Source organism: Euleptes europaea, chromosome 14 (genome assembly GCF_029931775.1).
Source record: "Euleptes europaea isolate rEulEur1 chromosome 14, rEulEur1.hap1, whole genome shotgun sequence".
NCBI lineage: Eukaryota > Metazoa > Chordata > Lepidosauria > Squamata > Sphaerodactylidae > Euleptes > Euleptes europaea.
In genome coordinates this window covers 53,719,565-53,741,713 of record NC_079325.1, presented here as the reverse complement: position 1 = coordinate 53,741,713, position 22,149 = coordinate 53,719,565, and the positions used below count along the sequence as shown (strand labels likewise).

Here is a 22,149-nt window from a genome sequence, read left to right as displayed (position 1 = left end):
CTTCTTGGAAGTTCCACAACTCTCCATCGCGCTCTCAGCTAGTGTCAGGTCCTCAAGCCAACTAGTGATGTAGCTAGAAACCTGTCTCTATCTCTTCACTATCCAGTATGCTAATTCCTGAATGAAGCTTTCCCTACACTTGGATCAGTTTGTGCCCCTCTGCTGTGTTAACAGCAAACAGCAGGGAGAACAGAGGCAGTTGCCAAGGGCTTGGACACAACCGCAGTCCATGTCTTGGGCGAAGCCACACCACCACCCGTTCAGTATCTGAAGGGCTTGGGACTGCCTGCCACATTCCTCAGTAGTAAGGGCTACTGCCCACTTGAAGCCCCTGCCCCCTCTGAATGTCCACTTGCTGTCAGCTTTCCATCACAGAAAGGAGGCCAGACTAAGAAGCTGGGCTGGAAGCAGAAGTCCGAGGGTTTTTCCTATCTGACAGCAGACAGAAGCAGCAGTTGGCCAGTGTAAACCAGGTATAAACGGAGCACCTTCACAGACCACTTGGTGGCTTTGCTAGTTGTCTTCTCACTGTATTGAAATCAGGGCTGGGTTCTACACGGTAAGCGCTCCTCCAGCATTAGTTGAGCACTACTCAGCACTTCCCTAACCTGTCAGCCTCAGCAACAGAAACACCACCACAAAGCCCCCCCACACACACACACTTGTAGGAACCCCTTTGGAGAAGAGGCGTCGGCAGGCCTTCTACTCGGTTATTTCAACATCTCTCGTTTTTGCTGCTCTTCCTGTTAGGTTACATTTTAGCCATTCTGGCAGGGAGCTGTCCACTTCATTCCCTGCATCGGACTCACAGAGAGTTTAATGTGCTATGTTCCAAAGCCTTGTGTACTCCCTCTTGCTCAAAGCCCTTGTTCCTGTTCTGTCTACTCACACACATACAGTCCTACTTCACTTCTTGGACTCAAGAAGTTCTGCTTTCCAGCGTTGCCTAGAAATGGTTTTAATCAGTATAAATAGGAAACACTCGTCGTACAAAAAGTGAGACCAAGAGCAACGGCATTGACTTTAACAACCCCCCCTTTTTTTTGCACAAAATGAGCAGGCAGGGAAGAGTCTCAGGAGACACTGTTCTTTAGAGATGCCTCTCACCTGCAAACAGCACGTGCGTTCTACCACCCAGAGGAGCAGTGAGCGGTCCAGTTCGTAACTAACAGTAGGAGTCCTTTGGCTGCGCATCACCCTCCAGAGGCTGGGCCTGTGCACTTAACAGAAGTTAATGCCCAATGCAGGGAGAGAAAACACTCGCAGCCAACTTCTCGCCTTTTCCCCTCCCCAGACTCAGCACGAGGTATAAAAAATAAGGAACTTGGTTCACCGACACAGAGACCAAGCCAGATTTACTCTTAACACACAGAGCAAAGGCATCTTGCAATGATGCACTTCTGGCAAGGGCAACACACAATCTTCCTGACTGACTCCGGCAGCGGCCATAAACGAACTCCTCTTTATCTTTGCACGTGTCTGACAAAGGCCTGCACCAGCTGGAAGAGAGGCTCCTGGCCCTCTGGCCCGAGCTTGGAGGCAGATTTTCCTTGCGGGGAGGGGAGAACGCCACTGGCAGGAGAAGAGGGGCCCCCACGGCGGAAGTAGCGGGACAGGCTGGAGAGGAGAGTGCTCTAAAAATGAGAAGGCGGAAATAAGTTAGATTCCTTCGTTTACCCCACCCAGACAAGTGCCATTGATTTGAGGCTCACATCCCTCCCTCCTATCCCCGCCGTGGACTGCTTCAGGCTTCTCTGGAGTTGTTTGGCGAAGGGAGTACTGAGTGATGGCCGACTCCCCACCCCCTCACCACGTGACCGTTTCAGCAGGAAGAGCTGTCGCCGGGCGGAAACGGGTGAAGGGGGAGGGGAGTCGTCCCTTCTATAAGCTTTCTACACTAAAGTTTTTTCCGCGGCTGGCCTGTGCACGCGCAGATCCCATGTGTGCCTGCATAGAGGACCACTCGATGAACAACAGTTACAGGTAAGTGCAACGTTTTTTTCCAGGGTGGCCTAATCTCGGAAGTTAAGCAGGGTCAGCCCTAGTTGGAAGCCCAGAGACATTATGTAGAGGTAGCCAATAGCAAACCATCTGTGGACATCTCTTGCCTTGAAAACCCTAAGGGGTCTCCATAAGTTGATTGTGACTTGATGGCACTTTCCACCACCACCAAGGTTTTTTGCTCTGACCTGGGTGGCCCAGCCTAGCCCAATCTCATCAGATCTCAGAAGCTAAGCAGGGTCTCTCCTGCTTACTACTTGGATGGGAGACCAGCAAGGAAGTCCGGGGTCACTCCAAAGAGGCAGGCAATGGCAAACCACCTCCGAACATCTCTTGCCTTGAAAACCCTACAGGTTGGCTGTGACTTCTTGGCAAAAAGGGGGGACGTTCCAAAACGAACGCCTTTCCCCTCACCTACCCCTGCAAGACTGTGTATGCTGGAGAGGAGGTTCCTCCGCCCACCCACCCCCCGCTCCAAGGGCACGCTGGAGACTCCTGTTCCCAGCCTTAATAAGAAAAGTCTTGCTCCTTACCAGTTCAGAGCTGAGCTCTTGTTTCATCCGCTGCTTGTCCCGGGGGTGCACGCCTGGATCCTTCAAATAGCGGACAGCTTGGGAGATGAGCAGGTAAAAGCAGTTTTCCATTGTAAACATAAGCAAAGACCTGAAGAAGGAGACGTCAGTCATTCGAGAAGAAACTAGTTATTTATTTTTTATTTAAAACGTATTTATGCTGTTTTTCCAGTCAATCGGTCCCCAAGGAGGTGCACATAAAAAAACAATTACGAACAACACTTAAAGTTATTAAAAAACCCATAAAAACACATTTTAAAACTCCAGAACAAGGGAGGAGGGGCCAATAACTTATTGGTGGTACACCAAATGAAACAAAAAAGTCTGCATTCGCTGGTGGAAGACACTAATCGAGGGAGACAAATGAATCTCCCTGGGAAAGTTTTGCTGCCTTGACCAAGAAAGCCCTTTCACTGGTCACCACTCGCCTAGCCTCACATGGCAGAAGCAACCAAAGCAGGGCCTCTGAAGATGACCGGAGTGAAGGGGGAAGGCACCTATGGGAGAAGGTGGTCCTTAAGGTATGTTGGTCCCAGGCTGTACAAGTCACCATTGATGCAAGGCTGCAACTTGGAATGATTCACACCTTTGCTCAGACATCACCAAAAGATCCCAGGTGCCCCTCATTACAAACTTCGCCTCTTGCCCAACCCAAGGGATATTGGGGATGGGGGGAGATTAATGTAAATTGGAGGCAACGTACAGAAGAGTTGGTTTTTAAATGCCGACTTTCTCTACCACTTAAAGAATCAACCCGGCTTACAATTGCCTTCCCTTCCCCTCCCCGCAACAGACACCCTGTGAGGTAGGTGGGGCTGAGAGAGACTGTAGCTAGCCCAAGGTCACCCAGCTGGCTTCACGCGTAGGAGCAGGGAAGACAACCAGTTTCACCAGATTAGCCTCCCGCTGCTCATGTGGAGTGGGGAATCAAACCCCCACCCCTCACACCCAGTTCTCCAGATCAGAGTCCACTGTTCCAAACCACCACTCTAGTATCAGAGGAGCATGCCTATTATTTTGGGTGCAGTGGAACACAGGCAGGATGGTGCTGCTGCACTTGTCTTGTTAGTGGCTTCCTAGAGGCACCTGGTTGGCCACTGTGTGAACAGACTGCTGGGCTTGATGGGCCTTGGTCTGATCCAGCAGGGCCTTTCTTATGTTCTTAACCACTACACCACACTAACAGAGGCCTGCTAACAGAACATTGGTATTCAATGATGCCATTGAGAACTGATATATTGCTTCAAATACATTCCCTTGATGTAATCCTTACAATAAGCTACAAGAAACCGGCCAGTACGAGCCCTGAATGAGTTCATGCTGCAGTGACATTCAGACTGAAGCCTGTCTTCTGCTTCCCTCCTCGTCTTGGGAATGGTGCCCTGTCCATACTCTGCTACGCCGCCCTCCCTCCACTGACGCAAGCAGGGGGTGCTAACGCAACACAGGCCGGAGCAGCCACTGCTGCGTGCTCTGCAGGTGCCTCTCCCGCTCGGCCACAGCGGCAACCACAAAAATCCGAGACCGGCGGCCAGCAAGTCTGAAATGACCTGGCCACCTCGACAACTCTGCTGTCAGCTGCACGGGCCAAGGGCCGCCTCGCCGTCTATGATAAGTAATGTCTGTAAATGTTCAATGAATGCTGGCAAAGGAGCCTCTGGGAATCAAAACGAGATCCAAAGAAGAAACACTTCCCAAAGGAACCCTCCGGGGAGGTCCCAGCAGCAGTCACCTGGAGGCGTCAGGCGTGCCATGGGCAGTGCCTGACACAAAGTGGCAGGAGTCTGGCGCCACACCCACAGGGCAGCAAAGGATCCCAGGAACTTACTTGAGAGTTTTGTTTCCCTCTTGCTGGGCAGCCAGCCCTGCGGCTAAAGCGAAGGGCTCCTTCTTCTTGTCCAGCTTGAGCAAGGAAAGAAAGAAGATACATCAGTGGGACACACGAAGAAGAGGCAGGGCTGGGGGCATTCTGCGGTTTCATTCAAGGGCAGAACTTGGCATGAAGAAGAAAAGTTGGTTTTTATACCCCAATATTCTCTACCTTTATGGAGTCTTAAACCAGCTAACAATCGCCTTCCTCTCCCCACAACAGACACCTTGAGATAGGTAGGGCTGTGAGAGAGTTCAGAGAGAACTGTGACTAGCCCAAGGTCACCCAGCTGGCTTCACGTGGAGGAGTGGGGACTCAAACCTGGTTCTCCAGATTAGAGTCCACCCCTCTTAACCACTACACCATGCTGGCTGGGAAACAAAGGATTCAGCATCCATTGCTTAAAAACACCCTGCTGGCAAAGGCGGGCTTGCCTATGTGTCAGCAACACCTGGTGGAGACTCCCATGCCACGAAGTGCCTCAGCAGCTAAGGCAGGGGCTTCAGGTTCCTTAGATCGTCACAGACAAGAATCATAGCTAGAATAAGTAGGGCTAAATGATCACCAAATAAAAGACAAATGGACTTAATCGGTTTAAGCTGGCATTTGCAAAAACAAAAAGCACATCTTGTTTTGCAATGATGCCCCACAAGCAGGTGTATTCCTAGAAGAAGCATTCTGTTTCACATGGGGAGGGGAATGCCTCATCTAAAATTGCGCTTGCTGGCTGAAAAATTTATAAATGCTTATTTTAATTTAGTCTAATGTACTGACTGTTTAAATTAGGGCAGCTTTTACTCAAGTGAGATGCATTTCATCAATTAAAATCAATGCACTGATGAATCGATAAATGCCGCAGGCTTGAAAATAAGGGGAAAAGCTCCATTTGCGTAACGGTTGCATGGCCCTGAGAACAAGACTTGGGTTCCAAAGATTCCACCTGCCCCTCCCCTCCCTCTGGTTCCTTTAAGAAAGAGTTCCAGCACGACTGCTGAATTCCGGAGCTGCAGGCTGTGTGTTAGTGTTCCCCTGGACTCTTCTTACCTCCCCTAGCATGTTGAGGGCCACGTTGACGGTGGCCAAGAGGGTCCCAAAAGAGGGGGCAACTTCTGAATCAAAGGCTGGAGTGGTAAAGCTCAACACAAAAAGAATGTTGTACTCGGCGAGGTCCAGCGACTGCAACACAAAGCCAGATTAGTCAGAACATATGGAATCCAAAGCTGGTTATCTCACAAGCTAGGAGCTTTTAAAAACACTACCAGAGACAAGATACAACACAAGGATTATACCGGGATTTCCCTATACTGGGATTTCACAGACCAACAGGCCAAAGATGCCTGGAGGTAACAGAAAACGGAGGGAAGCATCCACACAAATCCAGTCTCAGCTATGGCAGGGGGTAGTTCTCACCGAGGTGGTACACCTGTGCCTGGGCAGTGCTGACAGCACTACCCCTGTGCCTGGCACCAAGTCGGTGCTGACAGCAAGTCAGACAGAAGGCCATGGTAGGAAGCTTTTGACTGATATGAATAGATGCTCCTTTATACCAAAGAATCCCCACATGAAGAAATCTAGCATGCAGGGACAAGGGCTCTGGACTGCTATCTCCCCAACTTGCTATTTTTCTGGGTGCAGAGATTCTTTTGTATGGAGAAGTAGCCAATCAGCTTGAAGGAGTTCTCACACACTAGCTGACCACCTCAGTGAAAATCAGACCAGCCACTAGGTAGGTGCCCATGGAAAATAGGGCGGATCACCACTTGCTTGCCTTTATGGGCAAGGGGCTTCAGGAAAATGCCCAATGGGAAATTTGGGATTTCATAACAGCAGTGACCAAGGAACCCTTATTCAACGTGGATATCTTGCAAAGAGACAAACCAAATACAACGAGTTCACTGCAAGATGAGTAACATAAGTCATCACTGTGGTATTCCTGTGCCATCACAGGACCCAATCCTAAAACATACAACACAAGCAGAGGGGTGCCGTAGCATTGTGGCCAAGAGACTGAGCTATCAAGCAGGAAGTGCCAAGTTCCAAACACACCCTGGCCATGAATTCATGATGGGGCTTTAAGTAAGCGGCCCATTCTCAGCCCCCATCTGAAATATGATAGAGCAGTGGTCCCCAAACTGTGCTCCGCAGAGCACCAACATCTCCTAGCGCTCCATGAAGAGATTGGAAAGAAAAATACTACTGCCATTTGGTTTAGTAAGTAGGTGCTAGGTGAAAATTAGTGCTCTATGACAAATTTCACTCCTGAAAAGTGCTCCACGACTCAAAAAGTTTGGGAACCGCTGCAGTAGATAATACAACTCGCCAAACTTACAAGCCTTCCTAAGGATAACATGATGCACTTGGAACATTCAGGAGCCCATGTCCGAGGTTAAGTATTATCAAGCTGAGGGTTGAGCAGGCCAGTGAACGAAAGCCTTATTATGCAAATCATACACATTTAGGAAATTTCCGCCACCAGTGTTTGTGGAGGGAAGCCCAGGGAGGGGCATGGTCTAACAGGAACTCCCAGCAAAACCGCAGCCACTTATGCACAACACAAAGAAGAAGAGTTGGTTTTTATATGCCGACTTTCTCTACCACTTAAGGGAGAATCAAACTGGCATACAATTACCTTCCCTTCCCCCCTCCCCACAACAGACACCCTGTGAGGTAGGTGGGGCTGATAGAGTGTGACTAGCCCAAGGTCACCCAGCTGGCTTCGTGTGTAGGAGTGGGGAAACAAATCCAGTTCACCAGATTAGCCTCCACCGCTCATGTAGAGGAGTGGGGAATCAAACCCGGTTCTCCAGATCAAGAGTCCACCGCTCCAAACCACCACTCTTAACCACTACACCACCACTAAACCAGTGTTTGCTGGAGCCTCAAGGGCAGCGTTCTGGACTCCTACTCCTCCCCCCAGGTGCCTGGCTTTCTTACCTGGTCAAGGAGGATTTGGCAGATGTCGGGGGTGAAATGGCGCAAAGCTGCGAGGGACTTGCTGAGGATTTTCAGGAGGCCGTACTGCACCGTGCGCAGTGCCTTCTGCTCGGCAGCCTCCGTCTCCGGGCTCAGAGGCTTGGTGGAGGCTTGGGGAGCACGCTGGACCCGGGGCATGACAGCAGAGGGCAGAGACTCCCCGTTCTTGGTCTGAAAAGGTAGAGAAGCGTGCAAATGAGATGAGCAAACACAGTAGAAAAATGTCTGTACAAGGAGGCTGCCCTCCGCTCAGATTCCAGACATGCTGGCTTCCCTTTCAAACTGGAAGTCTACCCTAAATCCCTTATCTGAAATATCAATATCCTGCGCTTTTGTCAAAGTTTTCTACAAGACAGCTCAGACTTGCTAATACTGCCATGAGAATCAATGGCTGCAAGTCAATCTGTCCAGCTGGCATCCTACAACTTTTTGGGGTACAGAAGGCACGGCCCCACGTGACAACAAGCAAGCCAGACCATTACTGATCAACAGCCCCTCCAGGAGAAAGGCTTCACTGGGGCACAGATATCCCTCACCTGGAAGGCTTGGTTTCCAATGAGGTGGGAAAGTGTAGCTTGATATGTCCCTACTTTGGACTGCAGGTGGAAAACTGTGCCACCAGTGAAAGAAAGGACAATTCCACAGACACAAGAAAACTAGTACTTCAGGGAGAAGACAAGCTAGAATCTCTCCGACATGCTAATTGCCTGTGTGCAGGGAACTCTTTTTTGGAGGACCATTCCATCATGCGCAGTTCTGAAATGAGATAGTCCCAAACCAGGTTTACCACCATTGTGAGAATTGAGTCACTCACTTTCTTACCTGTAGATAGTGCTGAAGCATTTTTCGGCTGTGCAGAAGGGAGGTGCAGGCTTGGCACAAGTAACACAGGTTCACCTGAAAGATGCCAGAAAGAAACTCGTAACAAAGTTTCCCCAAAAATGCCCAGCCTCAAATTCCCGTCTGTAAAATGGGCATTACGAGCTCCAAAGGAGAAGGTAAAGCAGTTTGCACACTAAAGGAGATTTGCGAGTCACAAAGATAAAGTCCTTTCCTTCGACTGCCCGTTACTGATACTGAAGGGTACCCCCATATTGGCGAGAATTCATGCCCCCATAATAAGAGACAAAATAGTCCCCTTTTTGCTGATGGATAGGGATCCAAATATAACATTGACAGTGGCCAAATCTCTCGCCATCATATTTTCCTCTAAGAAATAACTGCTCAGGACCTATGGGTCACAGGAGCAAAGAAGGAAAGGAAAGGAACGTGCAGTCACTTTATTCAGGACAAAGGAAGGAAGGAAGGAACACAAGAACCACCAGAGTCCTCTAGCTCAGGGCTTCTTAAATTTTTAGCACTCGCAACCCCTTTTCGTCCGAGAAATGTTTACGCGGCCCCGGGTATATAGGAATATAATATAGGTATACAAATCAAACATTTGCTGATAACTACTGAAGGGTACGCCCGGTCCACAAGCTCTCTCCTCCTGAGGTGCTGCTGCATCTACCAGCATGCTGGAGGAGCTGAGGAAAGCAGAGACGACAGGTTTTCCTTACCTGCACATCCCTCAGGAGTTGAGGCAGATGGAAATGCCATTCCTTTGTGAAGTTGGAAAGCTGAAGGATGAATCCCACTGTGTGATCTGCTTCCTCGAGGCAGGCCAGACTCTGCACTGTCCGGACAGCATTCAGGCACTGCAAAGAGAAACAACGGAGACTCTGAGAACAAAAACTGCTCACCTTCTCTGCCTTACAGGAATTCTGAAGTTTGGGTACCGTCTCCCATGCATACTGCAAGAAGGCATCCTACTAATCCTGCCCGCTGTCCACATACACCCCCACCTCCTGTCTTGCAGTTCCTCCCTCTTGGCAAGCTCGTACAGGCAAGGACCATTTATTCCTGTGTACCACAAGCAAACACATTATTTGTACCTCTCTTTGTACCTCCATGAGCCTAGATGCTGAGTGCAATCTCACAGCAGGCCTCAATCCATGGGCTCCCAAAATGTACACCCACAGGACATCTGTAGCAAGGTGCAAGGCCTTTACTGCTCCAAATTTTCTAGAAAGACCTCCCCACTAAGGTCCAGAGATGCACATGGCTTCTCAGAGAGGACACAAGACCTCCTTATTCCAAAAGGCTTGTGACTTCTGAGCATGTACTGAGGCTTGATACTGTTCCTTAATTTTGCCTTTCTGTTTTTCATTTTGTTTTATCATTTGATGAAAGCCACAGCACAAACTTCAAATGATCAACAAACCCTTTCCTGACAAACCTGAAGGATCCGCTCCTGATGAACACCAACAAAGTCCAAGGCATCCGTCAGGAAGTTGTACCGGAGGGTCTTCAGAAGGCGCTCCATCAGCGATACGGAGAGACGGTAGACACCAGGCCAGGAGGGGGCATCCAGAGACTTTCGGGACGAAGCTGGCACCTGAATGCAAGGGCCACGCCAATGAAAACTGACTGTTGTCTCCCAGAACAAATTAGAATGGAAAGGGTTTCTCCAGGGACGTCAGCATGGATGGCCTCTAGAGCAAGGGGGTCAAACGTATGGCCCGAAGGCCGGATCTGGCCCCTTCAGAGCTCTTATCCGGCCCACGAGCCAGCCGAGGCAGCCACCCACCCCAGTCCCAATCTGGGTGGGCGAGCCCACTGCGGGCTCACCAGCCGAGGCAGCCACCACCATCCCGCTCCCAATCTGGGCTGGCGAGGCATGGCCTGGCCCAACCAAGTGACATTTATGTTATATCCGGCCCTCGAAACCAATGAGTTTGACACCCCTGCTCTAGGGGGTCCTCTTGTGTCACTGTGGCAGCGAAGGGAGTCCCAGACAAAGTAGGCAAACCACATGAGGAAACGATACCTACCTGACCAGCACCATTGCTGCTCAGCTGGTACACGCTCAGGAGAGGCAAACAGATGCTCTGCATGATACCCGCCCCAGCCACAGCTGCTGCCCCCTGCAAGAGAACAGACAACCTCAGCAACTCCGCATCATTCTCCCACCCTGAAAGCTCACCTTTGCAAATGCCAAGAAATCTAACCACACAGCTGCATGAGGCGCACACCGCCCATCGCCTGTCACTTCAAGCTCTATTACAGTGGTTAGGAGCCATTTATATGGCACTTGAATTAAGTGAAGTCCTTAATCAGTCTCACTCCCACATTAATAATCCTCACGGCGTCCATGTTCAGCAGCAACCTAACTCTGAACACCAATGCTGGGGGTAAGCAGCCAATCCCGTTCAGGCCTCACTTGTGAGTGCCCACAGAGGTCCAGCTGACTGCTTGGAAACAGACAGCTGGCCTAGGTGGAGACCTAGGGCCAATCAAGCAGGGCTCTTCCTGTGGTAAGATGGGTAGCTGGTGCTCCCCTTGCTTAAGCAGAGTGGGAGACTAAAAAATACTCGTTTGGTCTTACGCTTCCTCCTTGGAAGAAATGGGAACAAACGCATTCCTTACAGTGTGCATTAAATTCTCACATTACTTTGTTTCTGAGCTGCAAGGAACAATCAAGGCCCCCAAGCAAGAAACAATGCCATTTTCTCACCATCATAAAATTCCTTATAGTATTGAACGGGAAAGGCTTGTGAAATGCTTGCTCTGCTCTACGGACCTGAATTACCAGTTCTGTTCTTTGGTTCTAGAAACCTGCTGCCTGCGAGCAAAAGGCGAGGGTGTATTTTGTCTCTCCACCAGGCAACTGCCACCTCCCTCTGAAGCAATTCACCTAGTAGAATGGCTGTGCGTTTGGTGGCCACGGACCAGATAGAGACCATAAGGTTTATCCAGCTAACGGCACTTCCTTCCCACCCTATTCATGATTGGGTGAAGGGGAGAATCTGGCCTCCGAAAAGAGAAATCAACAAAAGTTCAAGGGCAAATGGGCCCCAGAACTATTGTGGGGCCTTGACCCTACAGGCTGCGATTACCCTTCTGCCCAATCTAGATGGCCCAATCCATCAAGCAAGCGGGAGAAGGGACCTGATTTTCAAGATACCCTCCTCCACTGGTGGAGGAGCATTTTTTTTGCTACAAAAGTACTCTCCTGCAGTTTGCCTTGAAACTCCCATTGAAAAGCCTGGTAGAAAGCACACAGCGTGGTGTAGTGGTTAGTAGCAGCAGATTCTAATGTGGAGAACAGGGTTGGTTTTCCTGCTCCTCCACATGAAGCCAGCTGGGTGACCTTGGGCCAGTCACAGTTATCTCCAAACTCTCTCAGCCCCACCTATCTCACAAGGTGTCTGTTGTGGGGAGGGGAAGGGAAGGAGATTGTAACCCAGTTTGTTTCTCCTTAAAAGGTAGAGAAAGTCGGCATATAAAAACCAACTCTTCTTCTTCATTCCTTCCTGTAATCCCTAAGAAGGCTGGACCTGTCCTTTCACCACTGCCTTTTCTGACCATCTCCTATTGCAAGTCCTCAAGGAAGGGACCATTTCACCGTGAAGTTACATCCCAACCAGCATTAGAAAGAGGCAGAGCCTCCTCCATAAAAAAGCACCATCGAAAGCAGGAGGTTTTGGTGGGGGTCGGATATAAACAGACTAAAAATCTCTGGCCACCTAGCACAACATCAGCTAGAAGAACTGTGGTCAGGACACAGCAAGGTTCTCAGCTTTCGGCAGCTCTCTCACCTGCTGCGTCCTGGCCAAGGTCAAGAGCAGATGTAACGAGGCCTCCGTGAAGTGAAGGTTTTGCTTCGCCCTGAGGCTGATCTCCAGGGTGGTGAAGAGAGTCGGGAGCATCGGGATCTTCCTGGTGACCTGCAGCCAACAATCGCCGTCCTCGTCCACTTCACAGAGCTCCTTTGCCAGGTGGAGCCCCAACACACACACCTGCCGTGAGGACGAGTAATGGGAAAGAAGGGCACCCCCAAAGGTCAGGAGAGGGGAGGGCAGGCATTGACATTAAATACGCCATTGGGAACACCAATTACTGGTGCACAAATTCAATAATAATGGCCAGTATCTCTACAGCTGTTTCAATTCCTTGAAGGGCTCCCCATGTATTACTTTGCTGTAATCCTTGATAGGACAGCCCTATTATTATTATTATTTATTTCAATTTTTACCCCATCCTCAATCCCCGGCCAAGGCCAGGCTCAGGGCAGCTAACAACTTAGTTCTTGATACAATAAAATGCATAAAATCACAATATATAGATCAATAAAACAGGAGCAATGAAGCAGCCCCATACATTCATCAAATTAAGGTAAAGGTAAAGGTCCCCTGTGCAAGCACCGGGTCATTCCTGACCCATGGGGTGACGTTACATCCCGACGTTTACTAGGCAGACTTCGTTTACGGGGTGGTTTACCAGTGCCTTCCCATCAAATTAAACTTAGAAACAAATGACGCCCATCACCCCCATACTGCAAATGCAGTGCTGAGGCTGTCAAGAGAGTATCCATCTGGGAGGAATTTTCCAGCCAGAACTAGTCCTCTGCCTCTTGCAGGTGCAGAGTACAGCCCCTCCCCCAATACCAATCTCTCAAAAGGACTTAATTAGATTATGCGCTGCAGCTGAGAATCTCAGTAGGGAGGGGGGCAGTTCACTCATTCCCTGGAAGGGTCCATGAAGACAGCCCTATGATTGGTTGTTGGGGGGGGGGGAGGTCAGCAAGTTAGGGCCAGCTTTTTCCACAAGTGCAGTTAGTAAGAATAGTCTCTTATCCCTTTTCCCCTTCCCCCCTGCCAGAAAGACACTTGTATAAAGCTCTGGAAACTTTATGCCTCAAGAACCAACTACGCCATGTTAGGACTTCAGTAAGTAGTTGGCAAGTTAGCTTTGTATTTTTTGTCATTCTGACATCACTGAACTATACCTTGTTTTAATATCTTTTTCTAATTTTTCTCTAATAAAGCTCTTTACTGTGTGAGTTTACTGGTGCCAAACCCAGGTGAGCTTGGTTACATTACTGCACCACAGCTGGCCAGTCGTGATAGAGACTGACCTAAGGCAACCCAGTAAGTTCACGCAAAGGTAAGATTTAAACCAGGGATTTCTTGGCTCAGAGCTCAGTCTCTTAGCTGTTACACTACACCAACTCAGCTCATGCTTTCTGTGGTCATCCTGAAGCACTTTCTTTACTACACTAATAATCTCTGCAACCAGCATCCCCATTTTTTGCAGCTGTCCTTTTTCAGGACAGATGGTGGAGGAGGGCAGTGATTTCAGGATCTTTCCTCCTCGGAAGAGGAAGGCTGCCACTGCGCTTGTCCCCATGCCCCTTGGAAACTAATCCCAAGTATTGGGAACTAAACCCCTCTTCTTCCCCGCCTTCATCTCCTTCCCTTCCTTTGTTGGCTCCCCTGGCATCAAATTTCAATTGTGATCTCTGTGGGGCAGGGGCTTATCTTCCTGAACTTGTCTTTCTCTTAATTTCCATTCAGCAGATTAACTGGGCCAAAAGGTACTTTGCCTCTCTTATTTTGTTGTGTATTCAAAGTATTTCCTTTATTGTGACCAGAGGGGAGAGAACTGCTCAGACGTGATGTTCGCTGAGGAACCATCTGTCAGCTGCGGGGGCGGGGATGATCCCCACATATGCCATGGTGATCTCCATGGAGAAAAGGGGGGGTTTCGAATATGATAAATAGGGAGGGACTGCGGCTCAGTGGCAGAGCCAGTGCTCTGCATTCATTCAGTCCCAGGTTCAACTGCTTATATCTCCAGTTCTAGACCTGAGACCCTGGAGAGCGGATGCCAGTCAGGACAGGCAATAGGAGCTAGATGGGCCAACACTCCAACTCAGTATAAAGAAGCTTCGTATGTGCTTATTGATTCTGAAGCTTCCATTCAACTCCTCTGTTCTCATGATCCCCTTTTCCTTCGATAGCATCTGAGGTCACTTGCCCCGTCTCGCTGGTCCTTCTGTTTATGCCGGGAGGCATCGTCTGTCTCCATGCTGTCCTTGTCGTCCGCAGAGTCTCCAAAGGTCAGGCAGTGCCGAGTCTGGTCAAAGAGAGCCACGACTTCCTCTTGGAGCGTCTCGCACACACTCAACACCAACTGGGAATACTGAGGGATATCACTCACTGCAACACATGGGGGGGAAACACACACACACACACACACACACACACAGATAACGGATTAATCTGGAGCAGGGAGAATCAACAGCAAAAAAGCAGCCCAAGCAGGAAAAAGTTCCTACCAGAAAAGAACAAGAAGAAGAAAAGTTGGTTTTTATATGCCGACTTTCTCTACCACTTAAGGGTGAATCAAACTGGCTTACAATCACCTTCATAGAATCATAGAGTTGGAAGGTACCACCAGGGTCATCTAGTCCAACCCCCTGCACAATGCAGGAAACTCACAACTACCTCCCCCCCACACACATAGTGCCCAGAAGATGGCCAAGATGCCCCCCTCCCATTATCTGCCTAAAGTCATAGAATCAGCATTGCTGACAGAAGGCAACAGAAAACTCAGCACTATCCTCCATATGACAGCCCTTCAAGTACTTGAAGTTGGTTATCATATCCTTCCCTTCCCCTCCCCACAACAGACACCCTGTGAGGTAGGTGGAGCTGAGAGAGCATAAAGAGAACTGTGACTAGCCCAAGGTCACCCAGCTGGTTTCATGTGGAGGAGCAAGGAAACCAACCCGGCTCACCAGATTAGAGCCCGCTGCTCATGCGAAGGAGTGGGGAATCAAACCTGGTTCCCCAGATTAAAGTCCACTGCTCTTAACCACTACACCACGCTGGCTCGCTGGCAACAAAAGCAAACATAAAACCAGTCAGCCATCTATTGACCTCTACTAAGGATAATGAAATTCTTGAGAGGCAAACTTTAATCAGCTTAACTGAAACACAAGAATCATCCTGTGACAGCTTAAAGACTAATAATTTTATTGCAGCTACATTTGAGTCCAGTAACATCTTAGAGGCCAACGAGATTTTTGGGGTATGAACTTTTGAGAGTCAAAGATTCCTTCATCAGAGTCTCGAAAGCTTATACTCTGAGAATCTTGTTGGTCTCTAAAGTGCTTCTGGACTCAAATCTAGCTGTACTACTGCAGACGAACACGGCTATCCTCTGAAACTAATTTTATTGCAGCATAAAGTACAACAGCAAGCTATGAAAGCTTATACAATAAACTGTAGTCTCTTTTTAACAACTGGGCATGAGCCCATTTAACATCAAGCACCAGTGTGGATGAAAACGGGAGACGGAGCAGGAAGATGGCAGCTCTAGCTCCTGCACTCTCTTTCTATACGTCTCACCAAGTCGAACAGTTGCAGGTATAGCATTACATAGCAACAGTGCAGGGCTCTTTTGCCACGCAGGTTCTGAAACTGGTACTTCCTCCTTACCTTTCACCTCCTGCATCTGCAGGACCATGATGAGAGCAGAGAATACTCTGGCTTTGGTTCTCTCCATCAGCTGCTGATCCGCATGCAGCACTCCGTCCAGGATCTGCGTCAAGGAGTTTATGATTTTATCCACAGAGCCCAACTCTCTGACCACAAGGTAGTGGGGGAAAAGAAAAAGGGAACAGTAAGGAAGAGAAGCTTCACTCTGTTAAACTACATACATCTTGGCTGCTCCAAGATGGCTTACAAACTCATGTTTGTGACATGCTCAAACAGTTTGCGGTTCAGGGGAGAATGAGTTCTCAGCTCAGCAGCAGAGCCTGACATTGGTTCTAGAAGGTCCAGCACCTTCTCTGACACAAATGCTTGTACTGTAGTTCGTGACAATGTCACCAATCGTTATTCATGTGGTGTTTTTATGTGGAGAGCCAGCGTGGCGCAGTGGTTAAGAGCAGCGGACCCTAATCTGGAGAACCAGGATGGTTTCCCCACTCCTCCACATGAAGCCAGCAGGGTGATCTTGACAAGAGAATGCAGGGAGAATGACAAGACAGAATACGAAGAATAATCTTGCCCATCGCCATTAACAACCCTATGAATAACTGGAATCCTCAGACAGTTAGTCCCTCTTTCTAATATGGCAGATTTACATTTTTGTGTACACAGGTATGAATAGAAGCAATAGCAGTATGAGAGAAGCAACATTCAGTTGCAAACTCTTGCCGCCATGTAGAGGCCCCCCCCGCCCCTCCACATGCTACTTGATGGGCAGGGAGGTCTAGCAATGGGCAAGAGCAGTGCAGCTCACTGAGGGGGTGGGAAGCAACATTGCCTACAGGGCCAATGAAGCGACTTTGAAATGGCCAGCAGTCCTCAGTGCTTTGCTTCTCACTCCGCATCTGCAGGCCCAACCTCCCTGCACCTCTTCCCCACCCTCTCCCTCTCTTATGTAGATCTTCAGCACACTTTCTATGAGAGACCTACCTCTTCCACTGCCTGAGCAGGATTAACAGCAGGGTGCACAGCATGGATCCCAGCTGGAGGCAGCACACCGAAGTGGGGAGCAGCAACTGCTGAGAGACGTCCCATTAGTAAACAGCCCCTGTGTCGCCAAGCGAGAGCAGTTTGCTGGAACTCTGGCATACTGAGCCTAACTCCGAAGGACAACTGCCAACTGCTTTAAGAACCTCCTTGCTACAGCCTCTTGGAACAGATAGTTCCAAGTCCTAACCAGCCTGCGCATCTTTTTTTATATTGTTGTTGGAACCATCCTGCTCCACATATGTAAGACAAGCAGTCAGGCAAACTATAATCCAGGAGGAATGGACACTGTTACCAGACTTCTTAAATTTAGGCAACCAAGAAAACTTTTACCCCATTTTGTAGGAGACCTAGAGCATCCCAATGATAGTTACTGGATAGCTGTCTGCCTCTGAAGTTCCTGGAAGACCGCAGATTTAAGAGCAGGCACTCACCAAAGCCTTGGTTCCACTCAGCACCTCCAGAAACAGCTGCTGGACGTCGGAGTCACTCAAGTGCATTACGTCGGCCTGAGAAAGAAACCAACTTTTGAATGCAGCCACTAAATCCAAAAATAGTTCAGAGCCAAAGTGTGTCTAACAAGATCATTGGAGAATCTGGTCTTCCAGTGCAGGATCTGCTGAACATTTCCTCCCCCAAACCCCGAGCTTTCAAAAAGTTTGCCTATAGTCCTCATGGTTGAAAGGGAAATGTGCTGACAGTTTTTTTATTAAAGACCCAGAATCAAAACAGATTTACCATTCCCTCCCTCCCTCCCTTCCTTGAAGAGTATCTTCACCCACCTCCCAGTCTTTTAATCCTGCCATCTCCCATACCACTCTCCCTTCTTATGGCTGGATTCGAGTGTAACAATTTACAAGTTCACAGAAGAACAAGTCACTTGTATTACACATTCACAAAATAGATAGGCCTGTGTACTCAGATATGGGAATGACTACTGGATTCAGCTACACCTGATAAAATATAGCTTCACCCACAACTAAATTGTTCAAGTTATGAAGGGCTGTAGTTGCCTTCCTTATCCTTGACCTTTTCAGGACAGACAGTGAGAGATGCGAGAGTCCTTACATGGCTGGTGGAAATTATCAGCATCATCCGCCAGGCCGAGATCAGCATCTGGTACTCCACCATGGAGGCACAGCTGTCGCCCTCTGTCTCCGCCACATGGAATGCCAGGGCCTTCACATAGCCCGACCAGTAAGCAAAGCGCTTCTCTGTGGCAAACTTCTTCAGTGTGTCTTTCAGCGACTGGTCCAGAGAACCCCTGGAAGGTGGAGAGATGCATCTCTTTTTTATTACCCTTATCTGTGCAGAGGCAGCCAGAGTATGCTTCGTGTATCCACGTGCAGCTGGATGATCCCCAGTTGTCTAAACTCCAAGCCATTAGATGCTGGCCCTTAGGGACATGTTAGGCTTCTCTTGGCCCATCTCTGCTGCTCCATGGAGCAAGGAGCCTGCGAGACAGCTTGCAGAGCTGCTCAGAGTGTCTATGCTGGCCGAGTGGGAAACATTTCCATCGCAGCCCCTTCAGTTAAAAAACCCATTTATTTAAACATCCTCAGATCTTGAACAGAGCTGTTAGCATTCGCTGATCTCTCTCTCAGCCTTGGAAACTTTTTTTCCCATTAAGATTTTTCACTTTTTTAGTGAAACATTTTTAAAAGATTTTTTTTACATAAGATAGTAAATATTAACAACAAACTCCCCCTAACACTCCCCTCCTCTCCCCCACCCTCTTCCCCAACATCCCCCACCAGTGAGAAAACAAAGTACAAACTACACCCATTCAGGCAACGAAGAGCAGAGAATAAGAAGAAAGGGGGAGTGAGAATGGGGCCGGGGGGAGGTCAGAGGCAGCAACAGGGATTTAGCTGAACAAGCAGTGAGGAAGGTGAGGCATCGTTGCTAAAAGAGACACAGGAAGTCTTGCCAGGAAGAGAAGGTTTCAGGAGCTTCTTGTCTTCTATATACTATTCTCTCCCTTGTACACAGATTTAGCATATCATTGGTCCAGTCAGCCACAGAGGGAGGAATATGAGATTTCCCGTGCTGCACAATAACTGACTTGGCAACCAACAGCCTTGGAAACTTCAAGAATTCATCTGCATGCATAACACAACGTCAGTCTGCTTTTCTCCTTTCTCACTCTAGTGTAGAGTAGGGGCGGATAGAACAGGCCCAGGTGATCTGGGAGACCCCAGTTCAGTCTCACCTCTGTCACAAAGCCATGCAATAGCCTTAAGCAAGCCACTCTCTCAGCACTCACCCCACGGCAGTGGCCAACCTTACAAGACTGTTGTAAGAATTACAAGATAATGTGTGTGAAACACTTCAACAACTGAAAGCATCTATCAATGAACTGCCCTCAGTTCCAGAGCTTCTTCTTCTACCTCAAAATTGGAAGAAATAACTCCAAATGATACTTACTTGACCACATAGTAGATCTCCAGGCAAATTATTTTCATGATCAATGCACAGGTATCCAAGACACTGAGCTAGAGAGACAGAGAGAATATAAAGTGAGTTTCTTTTGGGGTCGGATCATACCTGGCGCCTCCGATTTCAGTCATGCTCAAATTAAACTGAATGAAACCAAAAGTGCTCAGAAAAGTTTGTGCCCTCTTACCAAGCACACTGGGGGCACATAGGAATGCATTAATGGGGACATAGGAACCTGCAGGTAACACCACAAGGTCCTTGGAAAAGCTACCCTGAACTTCCAACCATACCGGGAGGGGGGGGAGAGAGAATACAACTTTAAATACCTGCAATAAATCTTAAACAACAAGAAACAAGATGATGCAATCTTTAACAGAGGATCAGCAACCTCAGTGCCCCAAACAGAGACAGTATATTTAGAAAGCAAATGGTGAATCATTTCCTCTCAGCAGTAGGAAACACACACACATACACACACCGTGAGCTTTACTTTAGGGGGGTGCTTCTTACCTCAGAGGTTTCAGAGGGGGGAGGAAGGGTTCCAAAGAGCGGGTTGGTTAGGTTCTCCCAAAACTTTGGCCTGCAAGTACAATACACAAACATTAGTGTGTTGCCGTTTTCACTCTGGAGGCCCAGATCTGGATGGTCCTGCTCCCGTTCTGCCCCCAGATTTTAGGGGAGGAAGCACAGAGATCTCCACCAGCACCTTTCTAATCAGACGACACTGTCCAGGAGGAACCTTGCTCTCTGGTCCAAGTCCCAAGCTGGGAACTGGGAGAAGCGCCCCCTCCTTTGGAGCACAAATTCGTTTCCTAAAAGGTTAAACTTAATTCCAAAGTCTTAATGGGAACAGCCATCCTCTTCAGGATGCCTTCCTCCACTAAAGGAGAAAATTCACAAAAGCACCAATTCCATTGTAAAAGCTCACTATCAGAGATGTCTATTTCACACCCACATCCACCTTGTTTTCAGAGTCTATGTCAGTACAGTGGCAGACCACCACATGCCTTGTTTAAAGAAACGACAGGAACGGGGGAGCAGCTACAGAAGTGAACCTTCAAAAGGTCAGAAGGGGGAGAAGTGCCCCTCTCCCCCACTGAGGGCAACAAGAGACTGGGAAATCAAGCACTCACTTGGTCCGCAGGACTAACATGGCGCTATCGCGACGGTCCTGCCACAGGGCATGGAGGAAGGCGATCGCTGCTCGGTGCAGAAGGGGGGGGCACCAGTATCTCTCCTGCTGCTTGGAGTCTATCAGCTCCAAGACCACGTGAAGGCAGCTCCACTCCCCTAAGCTGAATTCCTGAAGCAGAAGGGGGCGGAAACTGAAGCAACAAACTTCAGGTTGAAAAATGTGAGGCAACAGCAGGGGTTCAAAATTACAGCCAAGGGGTGATGGGGCCCTAGAGCCACGTCCTCCTGAACATCAAACATAGGCAGGTATGCAGCGACAACCCTCCATGGTGGACTCCCATCCAAATACTAACCAAGGTCGACCCTGCTTAGCTTCAGAGATCTGATGAGCTCAGGCTAGCCCGGGCCATCCAGGTCAGGACAAAACACCATTTATCAGTGAAATATTTATAAGACTCTAGATCTGACTACTCAGTAAACCAGGATGGAGCTGTTACTTCAAAGGCCTTTTGTGGATTTGCTACGTGGATTTCCCAATGAATTCCAAAAAAGGGTGGCCATCTATTTATGAAGCTAGTTGTGTTAAGCAGCTTATCAGTAATTTTGAGCCAGCAGATTTTTTTTCCAAAATCAAGAGATCCCAGATCTTAAGATACAATTTGTTAATCAAAGGATTCCCCCCACCAAATTCATAGTTAATTATCTGCTTTATTCCTGTTCTTTATAATACATTATTACTGCTATTGTTATTATCAATAAATATTACCAATATATAAATAGCATTTTTAAAAAACCCAGGATGTATCTATACAAGAGTTTACCTTTGACCCATCGCTCCCATCTTTCACCTCCAAGTTGAGAAACAGCTCAATGAGCCCAGGCTGCGTTTCTACGGCAACTGTGAGGAATTCCAGGATCATTACTTTAATGCGCATATCCTCGATTTTGCTCTGGAGGCGCGTCAGAAAGGCATCACGAATGGCAGCAGCATCATTGCCAAGGCAGGCGTAGACAGACATTGGAGCAACCTGGGAAAGAGGAAAGACAGCCTGACCCAGCCATTTATGATAATACCTCTTTCTAGTGGCACTGTCACTTTTAAACTGAATGTGCTTAGCACCAACTCCAACACTTGAGAGCATGTTTGATTCAAGAGGGAACAGTCCGGCTGCTCTTCATGGTTAATTGGCACGTCTTGATCTCCCCCGTCCCAAAGGTTCAGTTTTAAAAACCCATGTATAAAATAAATTTCACTGATACATAATAAGAAACTCAACAAACTTTTCCCTGGTTGGGGTAATAACCAGACTTGCCAAAACCTCAATGATTTTGGAAGATGGTTAGATTTTGGCAGGTCTTTGGCTAACCCAAGACAGAACAACTCTGGGCACTAGAACAAGGTATAGGAGATGGAGATCTCAGATATGCCAGATCCAACCCACTAAGGACCCAAAACAAGACTATGATTTGTGTCCAAAAGGCAGGGAAGTCTTTGCTACTGAATATTCAAAACAGCACACTCCCCCCACCCCCAAAGGTAGTCACTGCCGATGCTGGAGACCCTAGTCACACCATCAGCTCCTGCCAAGTTACTTCTCTCCACAATAAGTTAGGAGAACAAAGTTAAAAGGGGGGGAAAATGTTGGTGGGTAAATATGCATTATTATTCAAAGTTAGGATAAAAAACTTGCACCTGCCACATGATACATGTGGACTTGGCAGCTCTAGCAATCAGCCTTAGCGATGGAAGGAAAGGCCACCTATTCCAACCTCCTGGCCACAGACAGTTCAA

At 48.5% G+C, this 22,149-nt stretch overlaps 1 protein-coding gene across 1 annotated transcript in view; it reads right to left on the bottom strand.

Annotated features, from left to right (window-relative positions):
• Positions 1-1,463: 1,463 nt before the first annotated feature.
• NUP188 (nucleoporin 188) overlaps positions 1,464-22,149 on the bottom strand; it is a 49,522-nt gene continuing 28,836 nt past the window's right edge. The window contains exons 26-44 of the mRNA XM_056860557.1: positions 21,179-21,385; positions 20,357-20,526; positions 19,734-19,803; positions 19,212-19,279; positions 17,853-18,048; positions 17,219-17,293; positions 16,728-16,813; positions 15,744-15,889; positions 14,278-14,459; positions 12,057-12,257; positions 10,290-10,382; positions 9,695-9,853; positions 8,976-9,113; positions 8,239-8,313; positions 7,378-7,587; positions 5,488-5,619; positions 4,402-4,475; positions 2,535-2,664; positions 1,464-1,634 (exon numbers count right to left, since the gene is read on the bottom strand). Of these exons, the coding sequence (XP_056716535.1) occupies positions 1,464-1,634; positions 2,535-2,664; positions 4,402-4,475; positions 5,488-5,619; positions 7,378-7,587; positions 8,239-8,313; positions 8,976-9,113; positions 9,695-9,853; positions 10,290-10,382; positions 12,057-12,257; positions 14,278-14,459; positions 15,744-15,889; positions 16,728-16,813; positions 17,219-17,293; positions 17,853-18,048; positions 19,212-19,279; positions 19,734-19,803; positions 20,357-20,526; positions 21,179-21,385 (2,583 nt within the window). The remainder of the gene's footprint in view (positions 1,635-2,534; positions 2,665-4,401; positions 4,476-5,487; positions 5,620-7,377; positions 7,588-8,238; positions 8,314-8,975; positions 9,114-9,694; positions 9,854-10,289; positions 10,383-12,056; positions 12,258-14,277; positions 14,460-15,743; positions 15,890-16,727; positions 16,814-17,218; positions 17,294-17,852; positions 18,049-19,211; positions 19,280-19,733; positions 19,804-20,356; positions 20,527-21,178; positions 21,386-22,149) is intronic.